Source organism: Toxotes jaculatrix, chromosome 21 (genome assembly GCF_017976425.1).
Source record: "Toxotes jaculatrix isolate fToxJac2 chromosome 21, fToxJac2.pri, whole genome shotgun sequence".
Taxonomy (NCBI): Eukaryota; Metazoa; Chordata; class Actinopteri; family Toxotidae; genus Toxotes; species Toxotes jaculatrix.
Window position 1 is genome coordinate 3,683,253 of NC_054414.1, and position 18,659 is coordinate 3,701,911.

Sequence of the window (18,659 nt, forward strand, 5' to 3'; positions counted from 1 at the left end):
TCACTAGAGACCAAAACCAGAGTGACAGGATTTCTAGTAACAAAACTGAAGAAACTAAACAAGAGTCCAAAACAGATTAATAATAATTAAAAAAAAGGAACTCATCCAGGGCTGGATACAACAAGTACAAACCCAGTCCATAACAGTTTATTCAAAAGTCCTAACAGGAGTTTATCAAAAGTCCAAAAGAGTTCCAAAAAACAGCCCTCAAGGAGTCCAAAACAGCCCCCTTAGCCACTGATCATAACAGTTTTGTCTTGCTGTGACAGGGTTTGGAGGCTTGTCTTCAGTAGTAAAACTGATTATATTCCAAATGGACACAGTCAGAAATGACTAGAGTGGCATTTGGGAACAAAAGTATTTCCACAGTATTTCCTAAGAGAGAAAATGATTCATTTTTCATAACTTTTTGCATGTAATAAACCACATCAGCAGCACCTGCATCCTGGCTCATAAAGAAAGCAGTGTTGCTGCTGTGGTGTTGTGAAACTGGTCTCTGAGGGCACAGAAAACCTCCAGGACTTACTTTCTGTGTCTTCGCTGCATGATGAGTAAATGAAAGCCTAGAGAATCAGTCCTAACACAAACACACACACACACACACACACACACACCCAGTGTACTACAGGTCTGTAGCTCTTTCAAATTCACCACCACAGGAACTGTTTCCAAACAAACCCATCTGATAACATTTTTCCTGAAACAATTGGTATTTATAGCATCTCCGTTATTTCTACTGGACCTCCCTTTCATTACGCTAAAGTTCAGCTAGATTAGATACTGTCCTGTGTGTGTGTGTGTGTTTGCATGCGTTTGTGTTTCTGCATTGCCATAGTAACAGAGCAGTGTGCGTGGGTGAGCGCTGAATGTCCTTGTGTCAGGGCTTGTTTTTTTTTTTTCTAGGTTTTCCTTCATGTGTTGCTGGGTGCAGTGGTTTGTACCAGTCGTCTCCTAAGACTCTCCACTCATCCCAGCCTGAGCAGTGGGCAGTTTTATGAACAAATCAAACCAAATACTCAACAGGCCCAGCACACATAATGTAGATTTTCTGCAGACAGACAGTCCCCTTTGTTTCCAGGTGTTTTTGAGTCTGTTAAGTCTGTTTCATACTGAAGTATGATACTGAAGTATGAAAAAAAAAACTTTTTTGACTGATGAATTAAATTAAATCCATCTGAAATCAAATTACGTGAATTTTTCCTATCACTTCATACAGATCTGGCCTGTAAATTACATACCCTGTGGTCTTCTTTTTAGAAAAAGAAAGCAGTACATTCAAAGGGAGAAATGTATATTTAGAATTTATATGCATAGGAAGCTAATGTGAACTCGAAAGCTTGAAAGCCCACATTATCTAGAAAGCTGCTGTGGATAAAAGATTCTGCCGACTCTGGTCATGTGTGAACATCTTTTTATCTACTGGCACAGACCACATGTCCTAAACCAAACAAACATCCACAGGGGGGGAAAAGCTGAGCACTAACATTAGTTTACAGGCTAAATTCATTAGCTAGTCAGTCCTGATGCCACTTTCAAACCAGCAGCTGTTCCACTAGCTTCTGTTTTCTTTCTTTCTTTTTTTTTTTTTATATATTTCTGAAAACCTGTTAGATATTCCTGGGGTTTACTATCTAAAGTTGACAATTAGTTAAACAATCAATAATTTGATAGTATTCCAAAAACAGCCCCCAGTTTTCCAGCACAGCAGCACACGTATTACACATGATTGTAACATCTCACACTGCTCGGCCCTGCTTTGTCTGCTTCATGGTGCTGTAACCCACCACTCAGCTGGGTCACTCAGTGTGTCACCCTGATGATGTTAGACCACACAGTGGTCTTTGACTCGTGGGAAACGTTTTTTTTTTTTGTCAGCGCCACTTTGACCAGAAATATTAAATTAATCACAATATTTCACTGTTACATTATAACAAAAGGCAATTTGATTCCTTACTTTTCATTTGCTCTCTGAACAGCTTAAAAACTGAAAATTTGAACATTGATCAGTTTAGATACTAAACAGTGGCCCTTATTCTTAAATACCACTGGTAAAAAAAAAATGCTGTTTGTCTTCAGCTATTTTCTAGAACAGGTTTTTACACTGTATCTTGTTGCCCCTTCAGCTGTCAATCAAACGTGTATGCTGACCTGCCCACTCAGAGACTTGGAAGATAAAAGCATTTCTGATGTGTCCTTTTTCTTCCTGTCAGTAATAAAAAAAAAAAAATAGTCACAGTTCATTTTTTGACTGCAAAATCATATGACTTGAAAAATATTTAAAAAAAATACCAGGGAGTGTTACGCAACTGTCAGTGGTAACTTTTTTACACAACAGTCAGAGTATCTTCCGCTTTTTGCTTGTTTGCCATATTGCTATGAGAACAGATCCTTTCCTCTTTGGGATAACACTGAGTGTGAATGGGCTGATCTGATTGATAAACACCAGAGACTGGAGGTAGTTAATGCATCAGGGACCAGTGTCATATGGTTGTGAATAAAATATAGCCGTGTCAGAGCTAACTAGGCCATTCCTCCCTCTCCCTGTTCAGAATCAGGGATGTCGCGCATCACTTGTGGCGTGGTTGGCTCCACGGACGCTAAGCTGATGCAGGGTTATTTTTTGTTTTTCGATCTGCTGTTGACTGTTTTCATTCACACATTTACTTGTGCACATCTGCTACAGCGCGAACGCCGTCTTTTCTGTTGTCAGCCGCACTGTGGTGAGTGCTGCACTCTGGTGAGCCTGAACCGGTGATGTATGCTAAATGAAAGTGTGGTTATGACTGCCTTTGGGGAATCAGAAAAAGCAGTAATTGATGCTTTTATGTTCCATCAAAGCCCCTATCCTCGCGCTGTCATTAAATGCCACATACTGTTATTGATAACGTGAAGTCACATCATTAAAATCCGTGACAGGCCCGAAAAGAACGGATCCACTATTCCACAAATGTACAAGTGGGTAAACTGAGCCGACTTGGGTTTATATTCCACAATCAGGACCATCAAAGCAATTTAGAAGACTTTTTAGACTTCAGCTCGTCTGTGACAAGGCAGCTGATGAGAATTACTCTTGCTGCTGCTGCATATGTATCACTGTATCTGGAGGTATGAATCTGGCAGGTGACAAGGCTGATCTCTCATTTGTATGAAACCCTGTTTGACGGAAATGATCAGCAATTTGCATTTCAAGAGCCAGTTGCCTAGAAACTCAACCTGTTCCACTTGGGTGTCAAACATTATAGTAAATATGTAAGGATTTCACACCTCATAACCAGAGTGACTTGTAAAAAAAAAACCACAAAAAAAAAAACGTGTGATATAAATTGTTTTTTAAAATTGTATTTTGACTGCTATCCCTCTGGCAAGGAAAGAGAGTTACAATAAAAAAAAACTATTTCCCTGAGCTAAGTAGATTATGCTTTATTTTTCTGCATTAATATCCTATATTTCTCACAGTATCGATCTGTTTATGACAAGCTAACAGAGAGAAATTGAGGCATTTAGGGTCAGTGAGTAAAGGCTCCGCGCTGGTGTTGTACATCAAACGCGAAGGCACAGCCTCTCTCCATAAGCTTGCTGCCAGTTATCCTCTCCATGCGTGTCATTTGAGCTGATGGGCTTGGCTCAGTTGTCTCCTCTGCTAAGCGGCACCAAATAGAGCAGAGCCAGCCAAAGAGGCCCAAATGAAATAAGAACGCTTTACTTGTCTGTGCCTCTTCTTTCTATGCTGACAGTAAAGGCTAATTGAGCTCGGTACTGTGGTGAGAATGGACATAGGGGAGTAAAAATCAAAGAGAGCCCTTCTATATTAGGGTTTTTTTTTTTTTTTTGGTCGCTCATGCTTTTTTGCATCCACATTCATTCAGCATCTCCAGCAAGTGAAAGGGGGACTGATGATGGAAATTTACACCTGTTCTATTAAGTTTACAGCAAAAGACAACAGATGATTTAAAAAAAAAGATTTTATCAAGATTAAGTTAAAATTACTGTGGTGAAGGGCAGCACATGGTTGTTGTACAGGACATGCTTTCTAACCATTAGGCTACTTTTCATGACCTGGGTGACTGAGAATCCTGACACTGTAAAATCTGAACTTTTTTTTTTTTTCCCCCCTTATTTAACCGCTGACGGCAACAAATGCCAAGTTTGCACCCGTGGATGGAATCACTTCTTCTTATTTTTGCCCACAAATAGTTTCAACACTGTCAACAAAAATAATAGGACAGCTGGTATAGATCTCCTAATGTCATTGTTTTTCTTCCATCAGAGACGACGTGGGAGAGACCGTCCAGCGTACCTGGGACCCCCAAATCCTCAATCCGACACAAGAACTCTTTGCCAGCAGGTACTACAAATCTCTCCACCTCCATCTGAACTCTCTATCACTTCAACTTCCTCAAGTTTTAGCGCCCTAGGGCTGTGAATTCTCCTCAACTTCCATGGTGGCACAAAGCAGCCACTCATGCACACCACACATACACACAGACACTTCCTGTGACTAATTTTATCTGCAGCCTCAACTGCAGAACTAAGGCCTCCTCTGTCTTTCGTTTGGCCCTGCTCCGAAAGGCAGACAAACAGAAAGATCCAGCAAGGTCTGTGAGATGTTTCCCACTCTAAGTGGTCAAATGCTGGGAGCAGCCCTCACTCATTTGCATCACTTCTGTCATAAACAACCACTTAGTTTTCACCTCAAACCAAACATCGAACTTCTCACACATGCTTAGATACTTTCAGTAGAAAAGTAATGTTAAAAGAATGAGAAAATGCCTGATCATGCTGCTGTTTGAACAGTTTTCTTCTCCTTGAATCAGCAGTGTGCAAGCACACTTTGCTTAGTTACTGTGTGAAGTGAGTGTTTACTTTTCTAATTTTCTAAATTAAATGACTAAATTAAAATGAATTGCACGAACACAAACTAGTTCTTATGTAGAGAGTAGTTGTGACTAATACTCCCAGTAACTACTGTGTGGCTTACTGAAGTTGTAACTGATGTGAAGCTGCATCTGTATCACATAGAGTCAAATTCAGGCTAGCTGCTGTTCCTCTGTCTCTATAAATCTCTTTCTGAAAAAGCATCACACGTTCCTGAGCTTTTCAGCACAGAAAAAATGAGCATCCACAGCCTTCATGAGTTTAACAAAGTTAAACTAACTCACAGTTAAGAAGAACTTAGTAGAACTTTGTGATTGATTTATATATAGCTGGTGCAATCCAGCCCGTGTCTCTGTCTGTCTGTGTTTGCCCCATTAAAGACATTTGTCAAGCTAGAAAAACAAAAAGACAGATCAGCTCTGACTTGGTTCTACTCATAAAGATAAGTGAATTCCTCCTGGATCAGCACAAGACACCAAAAAAATAATGAAATTTCTGTCTCTCTGACTGTCTTTGTCTCGCCCTCTCTTTCTCTCCCATTTGTTTCTCCAGTCAATGGATTTCACTCAGGTGGTAGTCCCTTGCATCATGTGGAGCATTCACACAACAGTCTGGTTAGGAAGAGCAGCACAGAGCCACAGGTAAAGCTGTCTGCCTATTGTTCTGCCTGTTCCTTAACAACACGATACTCACCGCACACTGCAGATTTTGTTGAGTGAGCACAGACTGTGCCTGAAAGCTTCCCACTGAGCCATGTTAACGTCATGGTTCTTTCTTTTCATCTTATGCAGAGAATGCATCGTTTAACGTTATTTATTTAACAAACCTGGGAAGGTGGTGAGTGGCGCTCCCACAGTCTGCGTGTCACGTTGACTTGTGATAGGAAAAAAAAGAATAAATATGCAAATAGTTTGTACCCACACGCTGAAAATTCTCTCATTGTAATTTCTGACACAGAACATTATCTGTTGAATATGGTTTAAAATGAAGAAACAAACACGTAGGTGTCCCAGCTGTCCACTTTGAAAACGCTGATACCGTCCAGTCTTGGTGATGCCACTGTCTTTCTCAACCCTCATGACGTCCTCCCTCACCGCTGTGTCTTCATGCCCTCACACACTTCATCCTGCCGGGGGTTTTCACAGACAGCGACACTTACGCCAACTTCCTTTGTTTCTCTGGATCTTCTGCTTCATTCATTCTGAGAACACAGACAGGATAGTATGACTCAGTTCTTTCATGTGCCATCTAAGGACACCTCCACAGTTAGAGTCAGAGATGCTGCCAGCTGTCTTTTTTCCATTGCTGTTAGAGTAGCACTTGATGTGAGTTAGTTGTCTCGATCTCAGAAGAACAGAAGTATCAGGGAGCTGCCTGTGAGGGTGGAACATGGCTGTGCAGAGGCTTTAAATAAGGCCTGAAACCTTTGTTGGTTTGTGGTTTGTTGAACAACATGAAAATTAATTGTAATTTTGATACTCAACTAATACTTTAAAATTAATTTTCTTGTAAATATCCAACCAAAGAACAACTTTGCCCAGATTTACTTTGTTTGACATCATCATCATTACATCCTGAAAGTAATAATCAGTTCATGAGTGGTGAAAATATTTGTCAGGCGGTTCAGGTTCTCTTAATTCCCATATTTGTATTTTGTAAATAAAGTTGTATTAACAGGCTTTTGTATGAGACCGACTCTCACTGCCAGGTAAAACTCATTCCTCTGTTATTCTGGGTTTTGGATGCTAATTCTCAATGGCTTTTTTCTGTACAAGCAATCCCTTTCATATCACACTTATGAATTTGATTCATTGTTAATATTAAAATGTTGATCAGTGCAGCTTTACAGTTTGATACGGTACTACTCTTAACCACCAGGTAATGATTCAACTTAAATTAACACATAAAACTGTAGAACAATAGCTCTTATAACATCTTTACACAGTCATAAAGATAAAACAGATGTTATAATGATATGTTATACAGTCTCTCCACATTTCAGATGATCAAGCCCCCTCTCCCTTTCCCCTCTCATTATTAATGGAGAAGCTGATGGCAGTTAAAGCAGATTAATCCCTCCTACAGTATCTGCTCTCTTGATCATAATTAACCAAGCAGCTAGGGCACAGTTATACAGGATCCACCCACCACTTATTCACTCTGTCTCATCGTTTCTCTGCTTTCCTGCATCTTACACACACACACACACACACACACACATGCAGTCATTCAAAAAGTATAACCACACTTCTGCCACTGAATATTCAAGGTCTTGTCCTCTGTTTCATCCAGGACAGCAGGTGTGGAATTCACTGTACTTTCCATCACACTTTATGTTTATACTTTCCCCCTAATTTCTGTTCCCCGTACACACACACACAACCAGGCTACTGGTAATTACTCTATTCTAAGCTAAAGTGTTAGAAATCACACACATACACACACACACACACTCACACACAAAGAGAGAGAAAGCCAACCATGCTTTGCTTTGCTCTGCAGAACTATCCTCCCTACTCTGCACAGCAACACATACACACACATTAACACACATACTTACACACCAACAGCAGCAGCAGGAGCAGAGAGAGCACCAGACAGACGCTAACAGCGCTCGCCAGGAAAACAACTGTGTTTGTGTGCGTGTGCGAGTGACAGTGTGTGTATGTTGAGCAGTCATGTCTAACACAGAGGACGGAGGTTTTGACGGAGCGTCCTTCTTCTCTCTGCAGAGCCCGGGATCAACGTCGCCTACCAGGAAACAGAACAAGGAGACCACGTTCACGGTGAGTGGGGCAACTCAAGGGAACTCTTAACTAATCATGAACTCACCTCAGATCTCTACAGTAGCCCTGAAGGACTAGATTTAGCACCAGCAGGGGGGAGCTAAACTAAAATTTTCTTACCCCAAGTTTGGAAATAATAATATAGGAAAATACAGCTTCCATTTCCCTGGTAGGATTTAATTTTTTCAGATACATGTCCTGCATCAGCTGTGGGCATAAAATACATAGCACTTGTGGGAGGATCACTGGTTCATTTAAATCAGGACAATATACCAACTAAAATCTTGACTTTCTAAGTGACAGCTGTAAATGTGTTCCTTTTTCTGTTTTTTCCTGTGTCTCCTCTCATGTGAGAAGTGTTTGGTGCTTGTTTTCAGTTGCTAGTATACAGACACACAGTGACATCATCCTATCCACCCCCCAGATAATTTCCAATTTCTGTTGTCAGGTCATTGCATCCTGTTTGGCCTCTTGCTCTGTGTGTATCAGAGGTGCTGCTGCTGTGACATTATGAATTCGTCTCTCATTATTATTATTATTTTTTTTTTCTTATTTTGCATTTAATGTCTCGGCATGTCTCGGGCTTCCATAGAAACCAAGCTGATGCTATTGATAAGCTGATGAGTTTTACTAATGTAACAAGAGTTTGCTGGAGTGCAAAATCTGACAAATAGCAGGACAGAGCTGATAACGTTAAGCTAAACACAGCATCATCCAGTACCATCTCCCCTGCAGTGGAAGGTCCAGTCTTCAACAAGGCTTTCACATAATGAAGTCAGCTAATGACATGCTGACTCTTTGCCTTGGAAGTAATGCTAGGTTACTATTGTGAGTTCCTTGCAGTTTCAGTACAAGGAACTGCAAGTTTTGGGTTTTTGAAAGGTCAAAAAAAAAAAAAAAAACAGACACCACCATCCAAACTCTTTGGATACTGAATATCTTTTATTATCCACGCTGCTTCAACATGGGGAGAAATCCAAACCTTCACTGACCTGCTGTGCCGAGTTACAAGTGTTACGCTAAGATTGGACATTCACTGTTTCAAGGAGGGGTTCAATGAGTGGTCAATTGTTGAGGTCCATCATTGGAGAATGTTGGAAGCAGCATTGCCCTCATCTTCACCAAAGGAAGCAGGGGGTCAGTTTAAAGCCCCACTTGCTGTCAACCTTTGGACCTCAGCAGCAATTAAATAAGAAGCCGTTCCCTCAAACAAATTATAAGCTTCATAAGCCAAGATAAGGTTGAATTAAAGGCCTTTTTCTTCCTGCCATTTTAATCTGAATATTGGCTCTGGAAAAGTCATCAGTGAAACTGTATTTGTCAATTTGGTCTGAAAGGCGAGGCTTTGGCACAAGACGAGGGTGCTCTGTGGTGCCACAGAAGTTTTTTAAATAGAAACAGTGCATCCTCGCTGCGGGCTGTTTACCTCCTGAGGTTAATTGGAATGAATATGAGAGAAGATAAAGCTCCTTTAGTTTGCCCTGGAGTCTTTGCTAAACCTGGTGTCTGTTTGTATCCCTTCATTGTGAAGACATACCTCTTCATTTGTTTCCTTTTGGAGATGTGTGTGGTTTCTTTACTTTTGTTTCTTTCTTTCACTTTGAATTGAAATGAGTTGGCAGTTGAAGAATCTGCAGAGCCAGTTCTGCATTTTCATGGCAAACCAGAGTTTTTGTTTCCGATGACTTGTCCTGATGAATTGTGAAATCCTGAGTTGTATACAAAGCAGCAGTTGTTCCAGACAGCTTTATTACCCTGTGTTTCACAAACTGAGCAGGTTAGGGGGGGATTCATTTATTACAGAGTTGTGTTCCACCTTCTCTTCCACCCTAGAGATTTAAAGGGGAAAAAATGTAGCACCAGGTCACTGAGCACAGAGATACCCTCATCTATAAACGTGAACCTAGGCCTAGCTCTGAGCCAGTGCTAGTGCTAGTTCGGAGTTGGTTCAACTTCACCTTCTATGAACTGGTTTTGCTGTTCCACATGCTACAAAGCCACCTTAGAGCCTTGTCATTATACATCAGCATAGATCTCTGCTTTACCAGCAACACTAGCATCTATTACAACAACAACAACATTAGAGGACTACATCTTCCCTTTACAAGTGCTTTTCTTCGATTTCAGATCCATACTGAAACTATGGCATTTCTTCTTCTTCTTTGGATTTGATAGACTAGACACTGTACTACCTCTTTTTTTTTTCTTCTTTTTTTTTAGATGGCAGTCACAAAGTTTTAGTTGGTCATGATAAGGGCATTACCCCTTTTCCACAAAGGAGACAATTAACTGCACCAAGATAATTAAAGGCAGTCTTTGGGAATCCTTTTTTTTTGATTGCTCTGGGCCAAAGTAGAAGTTCATTGTTGTGGTACAGAACTGAACGATGAATCCCAAAAAAAGGCTGGAACCACAAAGGCTCTGTATTGACACCATTGTCAATACAGAGCCTTTGTGGTTCCAGCCTTTTTTGGGCACATCAAGAAAAGTGAATGAACAATGCTGGGTCGATTTGAGATGTCTTCTTTACTTTGGTGTGTTCTTGGAGCTGCTGAGATGAGAGTGTTGCCAAAGCAACAGAGTGCAGACTACCTTGAATACCAGAGCAGAAGTCTGTGTGTTTGTGTATCTATAAACTGTCTGTCAACACTTGGAGCACTAACAGTGCTGCTGTACAGTACTGCAGCATCAAAGCAAAGTTGTGTGGCGTGATACTATAAACTGCCCCATTAAACTGTGGTGCTTTCTCTCTCTCTCTCTCTCTCTCTCTCTCTCTCTCTCTCTCTCTCTCTCTCTCTCTCTCTCTCTCTCTCAGATTAACTGTGTGACGTTCCCGTCGCCTTCATGTATGCCTGAGCAGCAGCTGCTGAAACCAAGCGAATGGAGCTACTGTGACTACTTCTGGGTAAACCTACCTTAACATTAATTGAGACTAGAAGTTAATTGTCTCAAGCGCAAAGTGGTTGTGAAAGGTCTGAAGAGGGTAGATCAAGACCAGGAACTTAACCCACTCTTTTTTCTCACTTGCTCCTGGAGTGTTAACAATTACAAAAAAGATCAATCTAATCTAAGAATTCACATAAAAAAGTTGCGTGTTGTCTGAACATTATAGTCACAGAGCAGAGAGGAACATCCAGCAGCTAATGACTTTCCATGGTGCTGATTCACCACAATACAAACAAACATCAGCTAACAGCAGGGCATGATGGGAAATGATGGCAAAAACTCTTAACACGTTCATCAAAACCATCCAAGCTTTATTTCTTTCAGAAAGAAAAATGTAAATGGACTCCTCCCTCCTATCTGTATATGTGGCAGGCCTCATTAAGGGATGTAGTGCCAAAAGCAGAAATGTCTGACCTTCAAAACTCACTTTTCAGTCTGTACTTGGTTTGGAACAAGAATTCCCCACACTGAGACAACAGGTGTCACTGCTATAAAGCTGCATTGTGAAATCTTCTGTTGACATTGCTGCACATCCCCAAGAGTCCATGTGAACAAAAAAAAACAACACGGAGTCCTTTTCATCTTTTAATGTGACTCCATATTTATCTCATGCTTGCTGCGCTGCACACTGAGAATCAGCCACGGCTTTAATAAGATCCAACGGACAGCTCAGTAGGATAATTCATTACATGTAACTAGCCGGAGCACAGCGAGCCAGCTTGCCTCTGCTGCTCTGTTTGGACATCTCACACCCCTGCAGTGTAATCTCTACCAGGTGTGGTGTGTGAGGCTAACACACTGTAGCCATGCACACGGAGGTGACAAAACAGTGAAAAGAAGGGGAGGCTGAAACCTGAGTCTGGGAAGGGGGGAAAGAAGGAAACAAGTCAGTTTTTCACAAACCATACAACTCTGAGACCTCCTAGTTTTGGCCTCTGTTCTTTAGACTCTCTAGACTTATAATCAGTGTGTTTACATGCACTTAAAGAACCAGTGCGCTGCTGTAATCTGTTTTCTTAAACATCACATAAACAAGAACCCTGTAATCAAGATTAGAGAGACCTACATATTCAGATATATGTATCTGCAGACACTACAGTGTTACTGTTTACTACAGTGCATGAAGTAACCTGTTTCCTGATTTTTTTTTGTGAGCATTCTGGATTCTAGTGTGCCAACAATGGCTGATGCTGACCCTTAAAACAAGTATTTATTAGAAGATATGTGCAGCAACACAAGTACAGTATGTACTCAACTGCCTGATAATGCCTCAGTAAAAACAAACCTCATGTGATGCTGCTGCATTGCCTCTTTGTATTTGAGGGATTTATTTCACTGAGCTGGTTGGTCAAGGTGTGATGTTCTCGTGTTTGCAGCTAAGCATTTGTTTGTTCAGTGCGTTTCTTGTGTGCTTGCTGTGTTTATCTCGTAGACTGATAAGAAGGATCCCCAAGGCAACGGCTGCATCACAGGATTTGAGGTTTTGCTGCAGAAACAGCTGAAGGGGAAACAGATGCAGAAAGAGATGGCCGAGTTCGTACGAGAAAGGTATCTGCTTTTTAATCAGTGAACCCCTTTTCTGTTTTTTCACACGTCAGCCGCAGGTTACCATGAAAACCATACACTTCTCATCAAATAAATCATTTCCCTTTTTTTTTTTTTATGCTCATTCATGTACATCACCAAGTTGCACAACACAGAAAACGCACATGGAAATAGTCAGAGTTGCATAAAGGCTGTGTGGTAATGAAACTCTCTACTTCCCTCTCAGGATAAAAATAGAAGAGGAGTACGCCAAGAATCTCTCCAAGCTCTCCCAGATCCCTCTAGCAGGCCAGGAAGAAGGGTGAGTGACCTTCTGTGAAGGATTTTCAGGAGAAAGATGAACCTCTCTCTCAGCATAGTGGAGCTTGACACACATGGCTGCATGGAAGATGTGAATCAATATTAACAAAACAAAACAAAAAAAAAGTAACACGTCAACACTTGAAAAGCCGTCTGCCAGACGTTCCGCTATGCAGCCGCTGTGGAGATGTAGAGGCTGTAAATGATGTGTTTTTATGCTCTTTCCTCTACAGTATATTTGCAATAATAATAATAATGTGAGACTTTATTGGGCCATTGAGGGCATACTTCTTCCCAGGAAGGTCAAAGGTCAGGGTCAGCTACAGGAGGGCAGACATGAAGCCGGAAGAATTTCAGTTTCAGATGATTTATAATCTTGGAAAATATATAAATGGCAAAAAACAAACCATTGTTTTTGAAATAATGTGTTAGACGAGAGTGTGCAAATTAGAGCTGAAACAACTAGCTGATTAATCAGTTAGTTGATTGACACAAAATGTATAATTCAAATCAGGCAAAAATGTCAAACATTCACTGGTTCCTGCTTCTTAAAGCTAAGAACTTTCTGCTTTTCTCTCTTTGTTAGAAAAAAAAAGGCAATGGTCTCTTCTGGACTCTTGAAGCTCATGATGAGCTTTTTTCCCTTATTTCTCTACTGACTAAACAGTTGATCTGGAAAAAATAGTGGTAATTTATTAATCATAACAACAACAAAAACAAAGTGAGTTGCGACTGCAGCAGTAGCAGCAGTTTCAGCAGATCTTCTTTCTTTTAAAGTGAACCTATTAGCCTTTTGCTAACTGCGACCACTGTGGACACAGGCTTGTAGTATAAACTAAAACTAGTATAGTTTAAGTAACTAACTCTAGTATAAAAGAGTTTTTAAAACTAGATTTTGACACAAACCTGTGGCTTTTGGGGCCCTTGAGGTCTGGGGCCGTGGGGCAGTTACTCAGATTGCCTGGTTGGTAATCCAGCCTTACCTTGCCAGTGCCCTTTTCACAGTATCCTTTGGCAGAGCTTGGGGTAGGATGTGCTTGCTGTATGCTTAGTTATCCCCTGGGCTATGTGTGTACAGAACATTCACAGCTGATATCGGTAGTTTTGAGTACAGTGTTTTTGGTTTGTCATAAATAAACTCTAATATCAGAATTAGCCAGCCAGGCAGACTGCTCCTCAGTGAGCCAGCCAGTCAACTAGCCATCCAGGCGAGACATCCTGGTGTGAGTCTGGGTCTGGGGGCCCTATCAGTGATGCTGTGAAACAGTATGGCTTTCCTGTAAATTGCTGGATGCTTTGATCTCTATCCTGCAGCATATTTCAGCTATTAGGAGAGAGCAGAGGAGAAGGGGGGGGGGGGGGGGGGGGGGTGGAGAAGTATAGAGGTAAAGGAGGGGGTGGTGAGAGTGAAGATGAGGGCAATGAGATTTGAGGAGACAGACTTTTAGTTGTGTGTGTTGGGGGTTGGAGTGGAAGGGGGAGATCCAGGGAAGCCCTGCAGGGAGAAAGAGTTTGCGGCCACTCCTGTTTACTCCAGACTGACAGCAGAGGGGATATCATGCTGAGGGCAGCTCTTTGTCTGATTCACCGAGGGGGACACAGGAACATGGAAAGTAAAGTAACAGGAAGCTGGGAGGGGCAAGGCCAGCTAAAGACACCTACAAAGAGAAGAAGCTGTGATTTGTACGGACGCCGCCTACGGTGTCGTTATTAAGCTCATCTTTATGAAGAGATTCCTAAAGGACACAGTGAGGGTGCATAGCAATGTGGCTGAATCATTAGTCTGAAAAACACGCTAAAAAATATAATCCAAAAATTAAACTGACCCGCCAATCCTATAAAGTCTAAGTTTATATATTTATATATCCACACATGGAAACATACAACCACATTAGGTTTAGCAAGGCTTACCCTCCCCTGCATTGTTTACATGCGTATAAGATAACCCCTCTTCATATTAGGTAGTAGAGGGCTAGAGTGGGATGGAATTGTCCTATATAGAATCCAGATTATACCAGCCGGCTTAGTCTGCCCACACCCAGAAAAGTGCAACACAATACTTTCATTATTCTCTCCCTCAGGCCGTTCTGTTGTCAGACATGACAATCGCTGTTTTGTTGGTCAGTTCCTACCATCCGACCGGCCGCAGCCCAGAACCAGCCGTCCATTTATTCCTGAATTTACCATTTGTTTGGTGGAGATGTGGCTGTGAGGCATGTGACCACTCTTTATTGCTACCAATCGTGCACTGTGTCAGTTCTGTTGAATAGAGGGAGTTCATGGCAGGAGATTAATTTTCTCTTAGATACAATATTTTGTTGACAAGTGATTGTCAGCGGGGACTGTAAGACTGCGGGGACATGGCAGAGGGTGGGGTTACTTAAAGAGCAAGAAAGTCTTGTTTTTACTGAACCCCAGTGATTTCTTACCTTGCTGCAGTGATATACAGGTGTACTTCAGGGTGTGTCAGTGATACTTGCTGTGGTCAGAGGTGAAATACACTCAAAACGTTAAGCAAGGAAGCTCTGTAGAAAAAAGATCTTCAGCTTTCCTGCCAGCTGTGTTTTCTGTTTGGACCTACTAGTGCAGGATGGAGGACAACATAAAAGACTCACTGTTTTCCAGGAAATTTTAGTTTTCTAGTGTTTAAATCATGTGCAAAATTACAAATTTCAAACCTTAAAAGCAACAAAAGATTCCCTTAGTTCCCAGCAATCCGTTCTTAAGTTATTTCTGCTCCTATGTGTGTGTGTGTATGTATGTGTATATAAGACCCCCTCCTGTATATATTGTATTTCTTTTCCAAGTTTATTTCTCCTTTATAGAGTGTATTTATTGCTCCTTGTGACTGCTGCTACAAACGAATTTCCCCCACGGGGATTAATAAAGTACCTCTTAATCTTAATCTTAATTTTCTTTAAATTAAAGTTCTACTTCCGCTTTATTGTCATTTCCATACATATGCGTAACATACATAGATGGTCCTCAGTGCTGCGCAGAACAGACTTTAAGAATGGTTGGAAAACAATGAAGAGCTGTGAAAAACTAAAGCCGAACTAAAAATTAAGAGTAAGCACTCTTGCATTAGCAGCAGCACTTGGAACAAGGTCCAGTGTATTTTCTCCTGTTGTAGTAAACAACATGACTAAATGATTACATGATTAAATGATTATCGCTCAGGGGGAGGTAGACTGCTACAATAACAGCGGTGAACTCCTTTAGCTGATAGTATTCAAAATATTTCACAATCGTAAACTCCACCAGAGGAGAACGGACACACTTTACACCATTCCTTGTTGGTGTAAACACACAGTCCACCGACTACGAATCTTACTGGACGGCGGGTGATTGAGCAAGTTTTTGCATGAAATTAATTTTCTTTTAACACTGAATGTTAACAGAAACTTTCTTGTTTACAAGAAAACCCCAATCGGGCATCTTTAATGAAGTTTCTGTAGGTTAGGCTCTTTTCTTTGTTCAACTACAGCAGCTGTTTCAACTCAAGCTCACAGCTCTCTTCCAACCAAACCGCTGTGCCTCGTGTCTAACATAAACCATGTCAGTTCAAACCACATCAGCTCTCATTCTTCTCATATGCGGAATCGCATCTCACAGTCCTTATTGTGCTGTATAAGTACATCAAAAATCTCATCTCTGAAAAAGTATTTATAGAAGAGATATAATTGAGGGATATGTCAAAATATCAGGGTGAAAAGAATGTGTGTGCCCACATGATTAGTCAGTAGTAGCCTATTTTTTTCAGTAGTAGTATTTTTTTCAATGTGATTATCAGTTGTAGGCTGTGAGATGATTTCTGAATGTGAGTTTAGAAAACTCAAAATCCTTTAGACTCTTTCTTGCCGCCGTAGAGCTGCAGGTGTCAGACTTTACTCCGACAGTGTTAGGAATGTTTAGGATGTCAGTCTGAGGGAATTCCACACACGTCTTCATTCAGAGCGACGCTTTGAAGCGGACCTGCTTACCCATAAAGACGGTCATCTCTGGACTCAGAGCGTGGTGGCTGTGGCTCTCTGCCTGCTGGATGATTGTTTTACAATCAGCTTCAGCTTGAAGAAATGTGAAGAGGCTTTCAGCCTCATTCCAGTTTCTGTAGCTCTGAAGATGAGTGATGAATCGCTTTCTTTAAATCAAAACAAATGTCTGGCCCGTAATTGTTACGCCATGTTCGTCGGTTAACTTCATTTTAACGCTTATCTTCAAAACAGTACAAGCCTGAGTGTTATAGCCCTCAGCTGTGATGAAAAGCTGAACTCATAACTGAGAAAATAAGCTGAGCCATATCTCATGTCCCATACATCCTAATCATCTGTTGAACTGGCTGTGGACCTCGGCACAGCTTTCTCGATTTACTGGGTACTTGTGCATCTGTGAACTTTTGCTCTGACTCTGCTGCTGAACCCCATCTGTGCGTGTGCGTGTGTGTGTGTGTATGTGTGTGTGTCTGTGTGTGTGTGTTAGGATTCACCCGGCCCCCTCCCCAGCTCTGTCTTATTTCTCCTTTTCCCCGACACTTTCTGCCCTCCCTCCGTGTCTTTATGTAAAAGTGTGTGTGGCCCTCTCTTGTGTAAGAAGATATTAACCACACACACACACACTCTCTCCCTCCTCTGCTCTCAGGACTCTGGGGGAGGCTTGGGCCCAGTTGAAGAAGAGTCTGGCAGATGAAGCTGAGGTTCACCTAAAGTTCTCCTCAAAGGTAACGGAGCACATTTTGCTTTATCTCTAATTAGACGCAGTCTGATCGATGGCCTTACCTGAAGTTATTTGTAATCCTCCTTGTTTTAGTCACTAAAATTTGAACATCAGATAGTTTTTGTGGTTCATGTTCACTCACAGTGAACAGCCACCGTACTTCAGTGGCCTACCTTTAAGTAAAATGGTTTAGATAATCTGTCTAATGGCTTCTTCATAACCTGTCTTTGCTGTAGCGATGTCTGTTGTCTGATCTCAACATTTATTTTGGTGAATACAGTGTTTTCACAATCAGTAGAAGCTACACCTATAAAAATAAGATTCAAGCTGTGATAAACTAGAATTATCCTTTAGAGACTAGGTGGGAGTTTCCATCTAGAAATACACTCACATAAAATAAATAAAATCTAAAATCACACTTATACAAAGAACAACAATCTGTGATATTTTATAAAGCTGTGAATGTGGAGTACAAAACTGAAAAGTGACTGATAAGGAGTGAAGAACCCTGCGTCGAACAGTATGTGAATCCATATTGTCTGTGGGCTCTGCAGACTACAGTACATGTGAGTAAGACGGCCTGGCTTCAGATGTAATTACATACAGTAAATGGCTCTGTGGGCTGAAACACGTACATATGACACTGAGGCTTTGAATCAGCCACCACCTTTTTTCTAGACGTGACTTCCTCTTAATGTGAAAGGCTGTGGGTTTGATCCATATTCATATGAAACGCATATAAAGCCCTCCCAGAAAAGTGTTTTTGAAGGTTGTGAAGAATAAGCGTTGGATGAGTTTGTCTTGGGAGGGAAGACCAAAGATAGAGGCCAGGATTACAGCTGGACTGATGGAGGAAATGGAGTCGGTGATGTTATCCTCCAGAGATGCACAGATGTGCGGCGCCGTTCCAGGTTCTTGGAGGAGAAGGAAGGATTTGAGTGGAAATGAACTTTGAATGATGGTTTCCAGTGTGGAGCTGTAGATCTCATACCTCACTGACAGCTGGGACAGAATACCTGATTGCCGTTTAGGATCGTATAACCAATGACAGGCTTGCTACTCACAAGTTAGTCATTTCCAAAAATAACATTATCTTGTCACATTCTTGGATCAGGGACTTTTCACACTGCGTGTCATGCAATGTTACTTTACACCTTTTTGTACCTTCAGAAAATCTGATAGAATCTGAAAAGGGAGCTAAGCAGTGTTGACATCTACTGTTCTTGGTGTCGTTTGGCTCCATAAAATCAAACATTTCTCATCTAAACGAGCACAGCATGGGAGGACGATGACATAATTTAGAAAGCAACTAAAGGGAATGGAGCTAATTATGGTTTTTAGATAATTAAGTCAGATATGCGGAGGGAGGTTTGAAGGGATTTTCCTTTTTGATTGATAACTTTATCATCTCTGAAATTTAAATAGCGTAATTCTTTTCAGGACTTGCTGCTGGGAAAAGAGGTAATTTTTACTTCAGCGCCTTTTTATATGCAC

At 41.2% G+C, this 18,659-nt stretch overlaps 1 protein-coding gene across 1 annotated transcript in view; it reads left to right on the plus strand.

The window, feature by feature from the left end:
• Window positions 1–18,659, plus strand: part of LOC121201041 (growth arrest-specific protein 7-like) — a 48,816-nt gene that overhangs the window by 19,934 nt on the left and 10,223 nt on the right. Inside the window, exons 3-9 of the mRNA XM_041066666.1 lie at window positions 4,268–4,345; window positions 5,428–5,516; window positions 7,608–7,661; window positions 10,477–10,566; window positions 12,040–12,155; window positions 12,379–12,453; window positions 17,091–17,169. Coding sequence (XP_040922600.1) covers window positions 4,268–4,345; window positions 5,428–5,516; window positions 7,608–7,661; window positions 10,477–10,566; window positions 12,040–12,155; window positions 12,379–12,453; window positions 17,091–17,169 — 581 coding nt within the window. The remainder of the gene's footprint in view (window positions 1–4,267; window positions 4,346–5,427; window positions 5,517–7,607; window positions 7,662–10,476; window positions 10,567–12,039; window positions 12,156–12,378; window positions 12,454–17,090; window positions 17,170–18,659) is intronic.